The 15,538-nt window shown below is 32.3% G+C and overlaps 1 protein-coding gene across 1 annotated transcript; it reads left to right on the forward strand.

Annotated features, from left to right (window-relative positions):
- Nucleotides 1-2,184: 2,184 nt before the first annotated feature.
- On the forward strand, nt 2,185-11,566 carry LOC110662088 (uncharacterized). The gene is made up of 5 exons (XM_021820965.2): nt 2,185-2,580; nt 4,457-4,757; nt 5,787-5,945; nt 6,102-6,397; nt 11,008-11,566. Exons 1-5 carry the CDS (start codon nt 2,383-2,385, stop codon nt 11,221-11,223), a joined length of 1,170 nt encoding a protein of 389 aa, XP_021676657.2. The 5' UTR covers nt 2,185-2,382; the 3' UTR covers nt 11,224-11,566.
- Nucleotides 11,567-15,538: the final 3,972 nt, after the last annotated feature.

Raw genomic sequence — 15,538 nt, forward strand, 5'->3', positions numbered from 1 at the left:
AACTTAGGAATTACGAGCATGTCAAATACTGAGTGTATCAACTGTGTACTTTTCTGACTTTTCTCAAATGGCTGTGGGAACCTGACAAGGCTAAACACAGCTTCGTCAAAAATCTCACTTCAAATAGATAATTAAAGTAACAAGAAATTGTATTGATTATTGAAAATTTAAGGGCAAAGCTTGAAAAGTAAATGCAAGGCTTTAGAAAATAAAAAGACAGAAAAATAAAGATAAATAGATTGTTGGAGTCTGTAGTTGATTGATTGATTGAATGGTTGATCCCCTTTAACATTGCATAATAGAGCATATTTATAGTAGCACCTTACTATTTCTGTGAAGGTTACAGAACCAACATTTGCTCACGTCTCACGTCTTCTTGTAATTTCCCAACACCTGTTCTCTTAACCGCTGATAACTTGCTCATGATCTAATGACTCCTCTTAGTTGATTAATCCTTATAACTCCCTTTTGATTAGGGGAGAGTAGTTTTCGGTTTAAATCGAAAAATTGAACCGAACCGAGTTAATTCAATTCAATCGGTTTGGTTTGGTTATTTTCATAAAAAATAAAAAAAATCGCATCGAACTGAAATTATTATATATATATCAAGGAAATCGAAGAAAACCAAACCGAACCATAAGATTTAAGTTTGATCAGTTTAAAATCGAACCGAACCCAATTGGAAATCAAATGCTCAATTTATAAATTTCGATTTGATCGATTTAAAACTGAACCGAACCAATATTTATCGGTTTGGTTCAGTTCGGTTTTCTCTTATTAATCGGTTTGGTTCAGTTCGATTTTCTCTTATTAATCGGTTTGATTCGATTTTAAAAATTTTTGATTTTCGGTTTTCGGTTTTATTAGTTCGGTTCTGTTCAAAACCGAACCGACCGTTTGCACACCCCTACTTTTGATAACTACCCAAAAATAATACCTAAATATTTAAGGCCTTATAATTAAATCAATATAACAAAATTAATTAAATTAATTTCACAAAAAACTAATTTAATTAATCATGGGTCTAAAATGATTAATAAGCTAATTAAATTATTTTTGGTGCAAATGCCATCATTTTATTATCATTAGTTTTCAATAGAATTGTTTTCTAATTTTAGTTAAATAACTTTATTTTTACATAGAATTCATCTTTCAACTATATTTTTGTGTATCAGTAGAACGTTAAAAATAGATAGCAAATATAATTACATTGAAAATCTAACTACAAAAAAAAATGGTTAAGAACTTAAAGTTATAGTATTTAAATTATGGAAACTGTCTTTTAAAAAAATTATGTGTATTTTTTAAAATTTATTAGATTAATAGAAAATAATGATATTTTATTATACATTGTATATTTGTTTAAATTTTAAAAATTTAATTTTTATGAAGTTTATGTATTTTATAACATAAATTTGTGTAAAGCAATAATATTTTTATAAAAAAAAGAATATTTTTTAAAAAATATATCATATTAATAAAAAAGTTACATTTTACAAAAATTTAAGATGTACTATTTTTAAAAATAATATAATAAAATATTATTTTAATTATTAATAATATATTATTATTATTATTAAAATCAAATAATTCAATTCATTAATAGTACTTTAATATATTTTTATTATATTAATTAAAAAAATATTATACTTATATATTTTTTGAAATAACATTTTTTTATTAACCTAATGTTTTTTTAAAAAAATATTACTTTACATTTATGAGATAAACCATAAAAGTTTTATAAAATTTTAATTATTTTTATAAATAAAGTAATTTTATTACATTTTAAATGAAATAATAATATAAATTATTATTAATATGTATAAAAAATTAAATAAAGTATTTTATTTAATTGCATTACAAATTAATTAAAAATTATTATTATAATAAGTAAAAATTTATTCAAATTAAATTAAATAGATGAAAAATTTGAATGAATATTAATTTAATTATAATTTATATTTATTTAAAATATAATTAAAAATTAAATTAAAAAAATAAAAAATTAGAGATTATCGCATAAATAACATGAATATTATACTAATATTTTTTTTTTACAAGAACATTATACTAATATGAGCATTATACTATTATTTTTGCATATATAATCCGTGACGTGAGGATCAAATTGGTATCAAAATTGCTATGTGAGGGTGCATGGACCTAATCTCTTTTTTCATATTCGAGCCTAAGCCCATATGAATTTGGAACATGTCCCCAAGATGCCGACTTAAACAATATTTGAGAATAAAATTCCTTCCTCAAGAAGTCCTCTGCCTGAACCAGAGCATAGCTACAAATTTCACGGAGAGAATACAAAACTTCCATATTCCTTTCTGAATTCTAGAATCTGTAAAACCCTATCAAAATAACAAAGAAATGGGGGGCTTATCGGAGACCAAGTTCTTGCAGGAGCTGGTATTATACGCGGCAAGTGCAGCCCTAAGTTGTCTGGTATTGTTTGCGGGGCTACGACAACTTGATCCTAACCGGGAGGCCTCGAAGAAGGCCCTTGAACAGAAGAAGGAAATCGCCAAGCGATTGGGTCGCCCTCTTATCCAGACCAATCCATACGAGGTATTTCTATCCTTTTTTGTTTTTAATTTTTTATTTGCCTACCCTTTTGCTAGTATTGTATTGGTTGGTTTTTTTTTTTTTTTTTTTTTTTTTTCCTTTGCAAGATTTTCTTTATTACTTATTTGGTTGCCTTATTTCGCAAAGTGTTTTTTTTTTTTTTTTTTAGTTGTAGTATTTTGGGTCTGGTATCGAGATAAAGAATTTTTATGGGTATTTTCGAATATCAGGAGGAAAAGAACTGATGGGTTAGATTTGTAACAACGATAATATTTTTTTTCCCGAAGCATCTATCGCTGTTTAACGAATTTTGAGACAAGTGTTATCTGAGTGGCAAATTTTAATGAAATGTAACTGTTATGTGTTGCGAATTGTGATTGGGTATTCTGGATTTTCATTTGATTTTAGTGGACAGTACTTTGATGATCTTTACAGTATTAAGGTTTTTTTTTTTTTAATATTTGAACAGTATTAAGTTTTTTTTTGATTTGGTAGATTCTTGAATGTGATTAGTTCTTATGTTTAGGATGTATTTGAAAATCCTGCTAGAAGTTGTAATTTATTCTTTTCCTCCTTTTCAATTCTAAATCCCAATTGATACAGTTTGAACCAAAATGAAATTCAAAGCTATCACAGAATTCAAATAGGCTTATATGATAAACTATCATGTAGTTGGAGTTCAGGCCTCTGGTTGGCACTAGATTGTGGAGGCCCTCATTTCATGTGACTGAAGACAAGTCATATTATTTTTTCTTAGTTGCTTAAGCTTTCTCTGTTGGCATGTCCTCCCGTCTTTGTTAGGCTAATACATAAATTAGCCCCTTTTTACTTTTATAACCAATTAGAACAATTTTCTTAACTTAATGATAAATAATTGAATAAATTATCAAGTTTAGTTCATTATAAAATGACAAAGAAAAAGATATATCATGATAATTTAATGATAAATTTGAAAAATTATGTCTATTAGTTACAAAAATGAAAATTTGAAGGGTGTAATAGGGCAAAAATAAAAAATCAGTGTTGTACTGGGCCAAAATAAAAGAACAGGGATGCACTGGACTTTTTGCAAACAGTTCAAGGGCTAGTTTATGCATTTCGCTCCTCTTTAAGATACACAATTATGCGCCAATATGTATATCAAGGACTTTCTATTGTGAACTGAACAAATAAAACTGCATTTTACTACTTGGAGATAAAACAGTCTAGGCATGTTACTTGTGATGTGTTTATGAAGCTATTTTCTTGGGAGAGCTATTAACACAATATGCTTATCATTTTCTGTAGAACAGGCATTGGGTGTTGCTATTATTTTGCAGTGTTGAAGAAGGGCCACAATGTGTTTCTTGCAATTCACTTGAGAATTATTATAGATGAAGTGGGATTGGAGTCTTTGCCGTCAGATGAAATAGTACTGATTGGGCTAGGCTTGTGGTTCCATCGGATTTCAAAATACTAAAACCTCATTGATGATGTTTGACGTCATCAGTAATGGCCTTAATACTGATTATTGGTTTAGGAGAAAATGTAAATAAAATTCAGGATTCTTATGGGATGCCAAAAGTGCAGCCTTTATTGACGGGATAGAGGTTCTTAGGTAGTGGATTTAACTGACATAGGCTTGGCTTTGAATCACTATGTGGGTTGTAACAGGTAAATCCACCTTTTGATTCTGTTTTTACATGTCAATGTCAGTGGGGGAAATGGTGGCACTATAGAAACCTTTCCTCTTAAGATTGGTGTGGAAGTTTTCAGCAACTAACTGATGGTGCAATATGATTTATGGTGATAAAGGCTCTCTGAGGCTTATGATCAATTTCATAGTTGAAGACTATTAACTTGTAATATCCCCTTGACTTTTTTATTTCATTTTTAACAGGATGTAATAGCTTGTGATGTCATAAATCCGGATCACATTGATGTGGAATTTGAGTCAATTGGAGGATTGGAAACTATCAAGCAAGCTTTGTATGAACTAGTGATTCTTCCACTGCGGAGACCTGAGCTCTTTTCACATGGGAAGCTTCTTGGGCCCCAGAAAGGGGTCCTGTTATATGGACCACCAGGTACTGGTAAGACTATGCTTGCCAAAGCTATTGCAAAAGAGTCAGGCGCTGTTTTCATTAATGTGAGGATCTCCAATCTGATGAGCAAGTGGTTTGGTGATGCTCAAAAGCTCGGTGAGTAATTTTATTCATTTTAATTATGGTGTCTTTTCTTTTCCTTGCACTTCAATTTTTATGATATCTTGTCATGAGTAGGGGTGTAAGCAAGCCAAGCTGAGCTTTGACTAGCTAAGACTCAGCTCGTCAAAAATATATAAAGCTCGAGCTCGGCTTGAGCTCTATTCAAGCTTTAATATCAAAGCTCGAGCTCGGCTTATTTAAAATTTATTAAATTCGAGTTCAGTTCGAGGTTGGTTTGTTTTAAGCATTTATGTTAAGCTTGAGCTCGACTTAAGACTTTTACAATGCCTATTTCGAAATCACAATAATTTTTAGAACGCAATAAACAACACCATAAATAAAAATTCGAGCCTATTTAGCGAGCTAGCTCCTAAGCTTATAAGCTCTCATTTATCAAACGAGTCTAAAATTTGAGCTTGAGCTTAGCCCGTTTAGAAAATGAGCCGTACTAAGCCGAGCTTTTATCGAGCTGAGCCTCGAGCATCTCATGAATAGTTTAATTCATTTACACCCCTAGTCATTAATCCCTTATTTATTTATTTTTTAATGAATTTAGTCTCACTACCACTGTGAGATAAATATTTGTGCAACCAGTATTTATAGTTTAAGATTGGATGTAGCTATGATGTATGGTTAATTATGTTAAATATCTAGGGAAAAAATTGAAATGATGTCAGTAGACTTGGTATACTTATTTAGGTTAAAGCTCAAATGAGAATGTGTTTCTAAAGGTGGCATTTGCCTTTCAGCTTGCTTTTTCTGTGCTTCTTTAATTTCAAATTTAAAATGGTACAATTATTTGCATTTTTTCGTTTTTAGTATGGGAATTGAGGTTGAGAAGTTTCTGACATTGTTCTACCTTTATTTTCTCTCCTTCAAATCCTTTTTGGGTTCATTTCCTACAGAATTATTAATTCTATTAACAAGAAATAGGTGCAGCAATTAAAGGTTTCTTTTGCAATCCTTCTGCTAAGGGCAGTTTGCTAATCTAATTTACTGTTGATTTCTTCTATCCTCTGACAGTGGCTGCTGTTTTTAGCCTGGCTTATAAACTTCAGCCTGCTATTATATTTATTGATGAGGTTGACAGTTTCTTGGGGCAGCGCCGTACTACAGATCACGAGGCATTGACAAATATGAAGACTGAGTTCATGGCTTTGTGGGATGGGTTTACGACAGACCGTGAGTTTTTGTACCTGAAACAGTTGTGATATTTTATGTTTTCTTTTGTGGCGTTGACTGTCTATTATGTGCCATATCTAGCATTTTTGAAAGATTTGCGGGATTTAGTTATGCCTACTTGGCCTAAGCTATTTTAGTGATTTCCTGTATTTTTAGAGAATGCACAAGTGATGGTTCTTGCTGCTACAAACCGCCCATCAGAACTTGATGAAGCAATAATTCGGCGCCTTCCCCAGGCCTTTGAGATTGGGATGCCTGATCGCAGGGAGAGGGCTGATATATTGAAGGTTATTTTGAAGGGCGAGAGAGTGGAAGAAAGCATTGACTTTGACTACATAGCGAGCTTGTGTGAGGGTTACACAGGTTCTGATCTTCTTGAACTCTGCAAGAAAGCCTCTTACTTTCCTATTAGGGACCTACTGGATGAGGAGAAGAAGGGGAAACGATGTAGTGTAAGTGTATTATTCCTCTTTTTTTTTTTTTTTTTTTTTTAATAGTACTTGGTTTGCTCTTTCAGTTGTATTTATAGTATGGGACATGAAAATCTTATTTGCAAAAATTGTTAGATCTGTTTGGATGGTGGCTGGGCACATACACATCTAAAATTCATAAGATCAGTTTTGATTGGTATGCACGTCAACATGTTGCAGTCAAACTATTGCTTTTATGTATGTGAAAAAATGTTGGGCTAGAACTTTTCACATTTGTAGTAGTGGACCTCAACTAGGTTATAGTTATACTCTTCACTTTTGCTTACATTTCCCTATTCTTATTATTCTGATTTGTCTCTACAGTCTAGCTATAACTCTACCTAAGTAGTTTGTGTTTAGCCAGTCCTAAGCCCGGATAAAGGAGGAGGGTTGCGGTAAGTGACAACTAGCATAAAAATTTTGTCTCATCTCATGATATGGATTCAAATGATATAAACGTTGAGGCGTCTTTTACTTACGACGAGCTACATCGGAGCCCGGGTGTAGTGAGAAATATGCAAGGGTGTAGGGCGATCACCGAAAGCGATGCGTCATGCCATGCCAGCGCCCGGGGGTGGTGTTAAATGAGCAAGGGTTCCCACATCAAGAAAGGTTGTGGGTAAAGAAGTTAGTCATTAGGATAAATAGTAGAATAGATAGTGAAACAGAACACAAGATATACATAGAGAACAATAGAAGATGTCATAGAAGGAGATCAATTAGGAAGGAACGGGATAGGAAGAGAATCAGGGTTGGTACTTAGAATGTCGGATCACTTACAAGAAAATTAATGGAGCTTGTGGATACCTTGGAAAGGAGAAGGGTGAATATTGCTTGCATTTAGAAGACTAAATGGATAAGAGAGAAAAACAAGGAAGTGGGTAACTCAGGGTACAAACTGTGGTCTGCCGGAAAAGAGAGGAACAAGAACGGAGTAGGCATAATTATAGACAGGACATTGAAGGATACTGTAATAGCTGTGAAAAGAGTAGGAGATAGAATTATACTAGTAAAGTTAGTACTCGAAGGAGAAACAATAAATGTAGTTAGTGCTTATGCCCCACAAATATGACTAGATAGTGAGAATAAACAAATGTTTTGGGAAGATATGGATGATCTAATGCAAAACATACCGAATGAAGAGAATGTTTTCATTGGTGGAGATTTGAATGGACATATAGGAAGTGATAGGCAAGGTTATGAGAATGTTCATGGCGGTTTTAGTTTTGATAGCCGAAATCAGGAGGGAAAAAACATCCTGGATTTTGTTATGGCATACGACCTAATACTAGCAAATACCTACTTTATAAAAAGAGAGTTACATTTAGTGACTTTCAAAAGTGGGCAACATAGAAGCCAAATTGACTTTCTCTTAACCATGAAGACAAATATAGCTCTATGCAAAGATTGCAAGGTCATTTCGGGAGAGGCTTTAACAAGTCAGCATCGGTTAGTGGTCTTGGATGTCAAGTTTAAGAACAATTCAAGTAAGATTAGAAGCAATAGTGTAGTTCGAATAAAGCAGTAGAAGTTCAAAGGAGTAAAGCAAGTGAAATTAAAAAATGAGCTTCTCGAGTCCGAAGTATGGAAGGTGGATGTGGATGCCAATGGTATGTGGATACAGATGGCATCAAAGATTAGAGAAGCAGCCAGAAAAGTACTTGGAGAATCTAGAGGACATGGACCACCCTCAAAAGAGAGATGGTGGTTGAATGAGGAAGTACAAAAGGCAGTAAAGAGAAAGAGGGAATGGTATAAGAAATTATCTAAGTGTGATAATAATGAGACATGAATAGTACAAGATGGCAAAGAAAGAGGTAAAAAAGGAAGTTAGTCAAGCAAGAGCACGGGCCTTTGAAAAATTATATGAGAAACTTGGAACTAAAGAAGGAAATAAAGATATTTATAGATTAGCAAGGTGGAGAGAAAAGAAATATCAATATCTCAATCAAGTTAGGTGTATTAAGGATAAAGAAGGAAAAATGTTGGTGAAAGATGAGGACATAAAGAAAGATGGAGAAATTATTTTGATGATCTCTTTAATGATAGTCAAAGTGGTAATAGCGTGAGTATAGACTATATAGTAATAGAAAAGAATGTGAATTATACTATAAGGATTAGATCTTTAGAAGTAAAAGAAGCACTTAAGAGAATGAAAGTAGGTAAAGCTGTGGACCTGATGGAATACCAATTGAAGTGTGGAAGTGTTTGGGAGATGTGGGGGTGGCAACGTTAACTAAATTGTTTAATAAGATTCTAAACTCAAAGAAAATGCCTGATGAAAGGAGGAGTATTTTAGTACTTATTTTTAAAAATAAGGAAGATATACAGAGTTGCTCAAACTATAGGGAAATTAAACTCATGAGCCATACTATGAAGTTTTGGGAGAGAGTTGTGGAACATCGACTACGTCAAGATACTTTCATCTCTCCCAATCAATTTTGCTTCATGCCCGGTCGTTCAACTATAGAAGCGATCTTTCTCATTAGAAGCTTGATGGAGAAATATAGAGATGTAAAGAAAGATTTGTACATGGTTTTTATCGACTTGGAGAAGGCTTATGATAGTGTTCCAAGAGATATCTTATAGAGAGTTTTAGATCAAAAAGGGTATCTATTAGGTACATAGAAGTGTTGAAAGATATGTATGAAGGAGCAATTACTATTGTGCGCACAGTGGGAGGAGACACAAGAGATTTTCCTATCTCAGTTGGATTACACTAAGGTTCAGCTGTAAGCCCTTACCTTTTTACATTAGTTTTAGATGAATTGACGAAACATATACAAGAGAGTATCCCTTGGTGCTTGATGTTTGCGGATGATATAGTCCTGATAGATGAGACACGAGAATGAGTCAATAGAAATTTAGAGTTTTGGAGAAGCACTCTTGAGTCAAATGGCTTTAAGTTAAGTAGAACGGAGACAGAATACATGCACTGCATGTTGTGTGAAGGCTGAACTGGGGATAGGGAATGAGCTAGTTTGGATGGAGTAGTACTACCTTAAAGTAATCACTTTAAATATTTCGGCTCAATCCTTCAAGTAGACGAGGAATGCGAGGAGGATGTTAGTCATAGGATTAAAGCCGGATGGTTGAAGTGGAGACATGCAACAGGAGTTATATGTGATCGCAAGATTCCCAATAAGTTAAAAGGAAAATTTTACCGTACAGTCATACGACCGGCCATGTTATATGGCAGTGAGTGTTGGGCACTGAAGGAGTCGTATGTGTCTAAGATAAGAGTTGCAGAGATGATAATATTAAGGTGGATGAGTGGCCATACTAGACTAGATAAAGTCCGTAATGAGAATATTAGAGAAAAGGTGGGAGTGGTGTCAATTGAGGATAAGTTGAGAGAAGGGAGATTGAGGTGGTTTGGTCATGTGAAGCGTAGACATACAGAGGCTTCAGTCAGATAAGTAGAGCACATTATGTTAGAGGATAGAAAGAAAAGTATGGGTAGACTTAAACTGACTTGGAGGAGAGTGGTACAACATAACTTAGAAGCATTACATATTTTCGAGGACTTAACCCAAAATCGTTTAGAGTGAAGAAAGAGAATTCATATAGCCGACTCCAAATTTTTAGGATAAAGGCTTAGTTGAGCCGAGTTGAGTCTCTACAGTCTAGCTATGATTTTCCTTTATACTTTGTGATTGCTTAAATTGATTTGTACCTTAGCAAGAATTGTTCTAATGCTCTTGGCTATTCAATACATCTTCAATTTTTGTTAGAAGGTATTGCTATTCCAAATATATGATTAGATGAAATGAAATTAAGGGCTTTATAAGCTGCCATTTTCTCATAGAATTGGAAATCTTTCCGAAATCTTATGGCTAGCCACTATTGATAGAATCTTACGATTCTCAATTCGATTTGTACAATTCAATTCAATTTCCCATCCCAGCCATTTGAATCTATGGGATGAATCACAAATATACCTAAATCGTGACCGAATCTTATGATTTGATAGTGAATCTGGTGAATTGATACGAATTGACTGATTCTGTTAATTCTTTTTCTAAAGGGTTGTTAGACTCTAAAGTTTCAAAATTTAAGATTTCACTTTATTTTTACTACAAAAAGTGTACATAAAACCTTCCTCTAGCTATTTTTCTTCTACTAGCCCTTCTTCTAACTACAGAAGTTAAATTATAACGTTTTATATTAATATATTCTAACTTTCAATTTAATCAGCTATCTTTTTTTATTTAATTATTTAATCAAATTTAAATTAGAGTTTCAACACATGCATAATGATAATCATTGTCTACAATTCAAGAATTCATAATTTATAACATAAAATTATATAACTTAATAAGAATAAATTGTTCTATTATAAAGCTTACTTATAATTAACTAAATGATAATTCTATATTTATCAAAATATGTGGTAATTTTTTTTACTTACTCTTTAGAGCATATATCATTCTTAATTAATTTTGCAAATTTTTATTGAATCGTAAGATTCGATTCTCGATTCAAAAAATGAGGATTTTGATGCTTTATTCGATAACTATGTGGCTGGATATTTGAGACTTTTGAATCTTTATTGATTTTCCAATAATGTGGTTTTTTTTTTTTTCCCTCAGACACCAAGGCCTTTGTTCCAGTCAGATTTGGAAAAAGTTCTTGCAACATCCACTAAGACAAGGATTGCTGCAAATGAGTACACTAGGTCAAGCTCACAATCACTTGGATGGTCTAGGCAGTCGGATGATTATCAGGTTCAAGCCACAATCAATGAACTCTCTAAGCTTGTAGTTTCCCAAATATTGAACCTTCAATCAGATGCCCTGGACCATTGAAATCATTGTCTTCAGTAATTCACTTCAAATGATCTGTTGTTTCATAAGATTATCCCACAGGCATTTTATTCTATTTATTTAGTGCTTTGAGTATTATCCCATGTAGAGTATGTTATCTGTGTAATCAACATGTTAAGCTATTGATTTTTAGGGCACTTGACATACACTTTTGAATGTCTTAGGATTCCATATTTGGACGTAGCAGAATGCTGGCTTGCTTTGCTGCAACATGGTTACTGCACCTACAGAACTTCCCTCTTGTTAATAGGGATTCAATTGCAAGAATAGGAACCAATTATTCTGATTTTGCTTATGGCTATTGGAGGTGTTTAGAATTTCAACATTTTGACATAGCAATCGGAAACACTGTTAAATTTTCTTAATGTTCGGATATATGCTCAAAAAGCACATGCGTGCCCTTCTGCAGTTGTTTCTTCTGCTATGCATACATTATATATAAATATAGTAATAAAAATAGTTTAGAAATGCTTGATTTAGATATAATTAAGACACCTTTAGATTAGGGTTACTGTTCTCGAGAACCAGAAAGAGAGAATTAAGAGGGAGGATAGAGAAGATCGGAATTTTATTAGATTCTTCACATCATCTAATACAGTAATTCACGGTCCATTTAAACAAATCTCAGCTGCTGTAACTGCTATTGACAGTTCTAACTGCTTATAAAACTTCTATAACAACTGTCGAGCAACTCTCTAACCAATTGTAACTACTTTAACAGAGTTAAATCCCAATTTCCCTCCAATTTACAAAAGAATCTCGATCCTTCATCTTGACTACTCATCAATACTTCCTAAATCTCATCATTTTGCCAGCTCATCAATCCTTTTTATCTTCCACATTTCTCTTCCTTCTCCTTCTATATGTAACAGCTATGCATGGCACACGTCTGAACCAATTCTTTGCTTTCACTTTCGAAATTCACAATTTAGTTTTTGAAGTTTGATAAAAATTACAATTTAATTTTTTACATTTTTTTTAAAAAATAAATCAATTGGTTAATAAAATAACCTTTCTGTTAGTAAGTTAAAAATTGTAATTGTTTAATTCAATATATTTCATTTTTTTAGTAGTTTTAAGTATCATAATTTTAATATTTGTAATAATTTTATCCCTTAATATATATTGATTATTTCGATTATAGTTGATTAACGATGATTTTCAATAGATAGGCTATCTTATTTATAGAAATATGTTTAAAAAAATAACTGAATTATTCATAAAAAAAAGGATTGAAACTCTGGTTTTATCATACTTCAAAGACTAAATTCTCATTTTCATGTGCAAGATTGCTGATCCCTGTGGGTTATGAAATCTTTTTATTCATTTAGCATTTTTCCTTCTAATAAAAAAATCTGGGGCCTTAATTGCAGGAATGGCAATAATTTGAAGTCTACTCATCACACATCATTTGATGTTTCTTTCATGGACTTCTATTTTGCTTAATATTATGTGGTAGCTTTGCAATAACCATGAATGATTAGAGTTGTAATGGAAAGAGCTGGAATTTGATTTAGGGGTGATCAGATTTCAATTTTTAACTAAAAATTGAACCAAACTGAGTTTTTCAATTTGAGTTTTTGGTTAATTGGCTCAATTTACAGTTACAATGTAAAAACATTTTTTTTTTCAATTTGGTTAATTTGGTAAAATATCGAACTAACGGAACAGAACCAATTTTTATTTAATGCGGTGTCATTTTTATTTTCACATGTATAAAACTTATTTTCCTCTGTTCTTTCATTGTATGCAGGCTGCCTCCTTTGCTTTTCATTCTCAAGTCTCATCTTATTCGTTTATTCATTTCTTCCTCATACTTTTAGAATCATTTCCATCCATTTGTCTTTGTTGCCTTCCTTGTTGGTAGTGGTATTTTCTCCGTGGACTAGTTTAGCTTTATTTTCCCATAAAACAGCCATGTAACTTGGATATAAATGCCTAAAAGACAAATGATTAACTGTAGTTAACACCTGAATATTAATTAGTATAAAAATTAGAAGGGATATAGGCAACGACTATGCCCCTTGTAGAGGTTCACTATCCTTCTTTTACTATAAACCCAATGGTTTAGGTTCAAGATAGTAGGCTTGAGAGAGAGAAGGTCATAGACAATCTTTTTGTCGGACTTATCTTAGAATAAGGGTTAGTCTTCATTTGTGTTTTCAAAAGACTTTCTTGTTATCCTTTTATTTATTATCTTATTCATACAACATGCAAGATCTATATTACACACATTTAGTTCACTCACATAAATCAACCATTGTCACATGCAAGTTGTTGCCCTATTTCATGCTATGTTGCTATTTATTTTTAAATGACCTTGTTACCTCATTGCCCTAATTAACTTGTTTTTAAGTCGGTTTGGATGCCTTTGATTTGTTTTGTACATATTGAGTGTAAACAGGAAATTTAACAGCCCCTAAAGCATGCATCCAATATTCTAACATGCTTTTCCTTTTCTTTTCTATTTTTTTTTTGCCAAATTGCCCTTAGTTAGTATTACTATATTATGTTACATCCATTAGAGAAATTGGCATAAAATAAAACATTTACAAAAAAGATGAGGTGTCACACCCTACCCCTCTGTAAGGCATAACATGATCCCGTAGTATACCTAATGAATTACCAACTCCGTCTACTGATAACCCATTAAATACACTACAAGGGATTTTCAAAACTTTTCTTACTTCTTTTACAGTGGTGAGCACTATTTACAGGTGTTAAAACCTTTTTGAACTGAAGTGATAGAATTGACACATTTGAATTATTTGGAATTTCTATAAAAATTTTGGCAGAGTGCCCTCTGTATTTTGGATAAAACAGTTCTTCAGAAAACCTGTAAAAAGCACTTCAATATGTATTTGCAAATCTCAACTCCAACATATTTCTCAACACAACATTTTTCTCAACTCAAATCCATGATGATTTTTCAAAGACTGAGATACAAGAAATATAATACAAAACTATTCAAGTAAATGAAATCTCAAATTTACATTTACAATAATTTACATTTAATTACATACCAAAATATTTTACAAGAGTTTCTATACAACTGCTCAAATAATTTACATACATATTATTACATGCATACATCAAAACCTATGTACATGGGTATACCTATGATATACCTGGAGCTGATCTGAATATATCTTCAAGGAAATTTACTTACTGCTCTATGCTCTTCTTACCTGCGACAGCATACAAAGCTATCGCTGAGTGGTGAACTCAATGGTGCACAACTATAATTTAAAACATAGTACAATATACATTGACAAAATTTCTGATAAATAAATTGGGAATCTTAATACTCATCAAATTTCAAAACTCAAAATATTCGTTGCCAATAATGTAAATCATTTGTATAAATGACTTTGATCACAAAATTCAATTTATCAAATCATGACTAACCATTTAAGTAATTCAACAAAATCAATTATACATAAACCATAATTGAAATCACAATTTCTTACCATTCAAAAGCCATTATGTATCTCAAAAATCAATCTTTATCTCACTAATATGCAAGACTAATCCGAAAGGGCCATATTCGATGTGATTCTAACTCCCTATGGTCGGGGAGGTCGAATCAGATTCTAACTCCCTATGGTCGGGGAGGTCGAATCATCGTACACAGTACCATCACAATAATGAATCTTCCGCAAGGGCCATAACGATAAAATAAACTTAGATCTAACCTCAAATCACAGGAAAATCTAAGCCTGTGCACGTACCATGGTAATCAAAACACAACTAACTCCATTGTCTTCTCAACAAATGAGAGAGACGGGTAATAACCTAGTCAAACATCTATAGTGAGATATAAAACAATATTACAATCCATTTAGTGAGCATAAATCACAATATAATTCGATTCAAAGTCAATTCTAATATCCAATAATTTTTATGCTCATCACAATTCAAATCATAAATTTGCATTTTTCCATGAAAATTACCTTCACAATTCAAAACATGTTCTATCACAATTTTCCAAAACATAATTTGTTCAATCTATAACAATGTTTAATACTTGTGGAAATACCATTTCACAAAGCTGAATTCATACATACTATAACAATTTTCAATAATCATTGAATTAAATCCAATGCTTGTTAAACATAATACATAAGAAAAATATGTCATTTAATCATATGAAATATTCAAAGTAAAATCAGTTAAAAACTAGTTGTGCACAAACCTCTGATAATTGTCTCCTGGTCTGGACTCAGTGTTTCCTTCCCTTTTCCTGAGTCTTTGGTAACTGAGAAATACAATTTGAAGTGTTTCAGTACTAAATTAA

This window comes from Hevea brasiliensis, chromosome 2 (assembly GCF_030052815.1).
Source record: "Hevea brasiliensis isolate MT/VB/25A 57/8 chromosome 2, ASM3005281v1, whole genome shotgun sequence".
In the NCBI taxonomy this organism is placed as follows: Eukaryota; Viridiplantae; Streptophyta; class Magnoliopsida; order Malpighiales; family Euphorbiaceae; genus Hevea; species Hevea brasiliensis.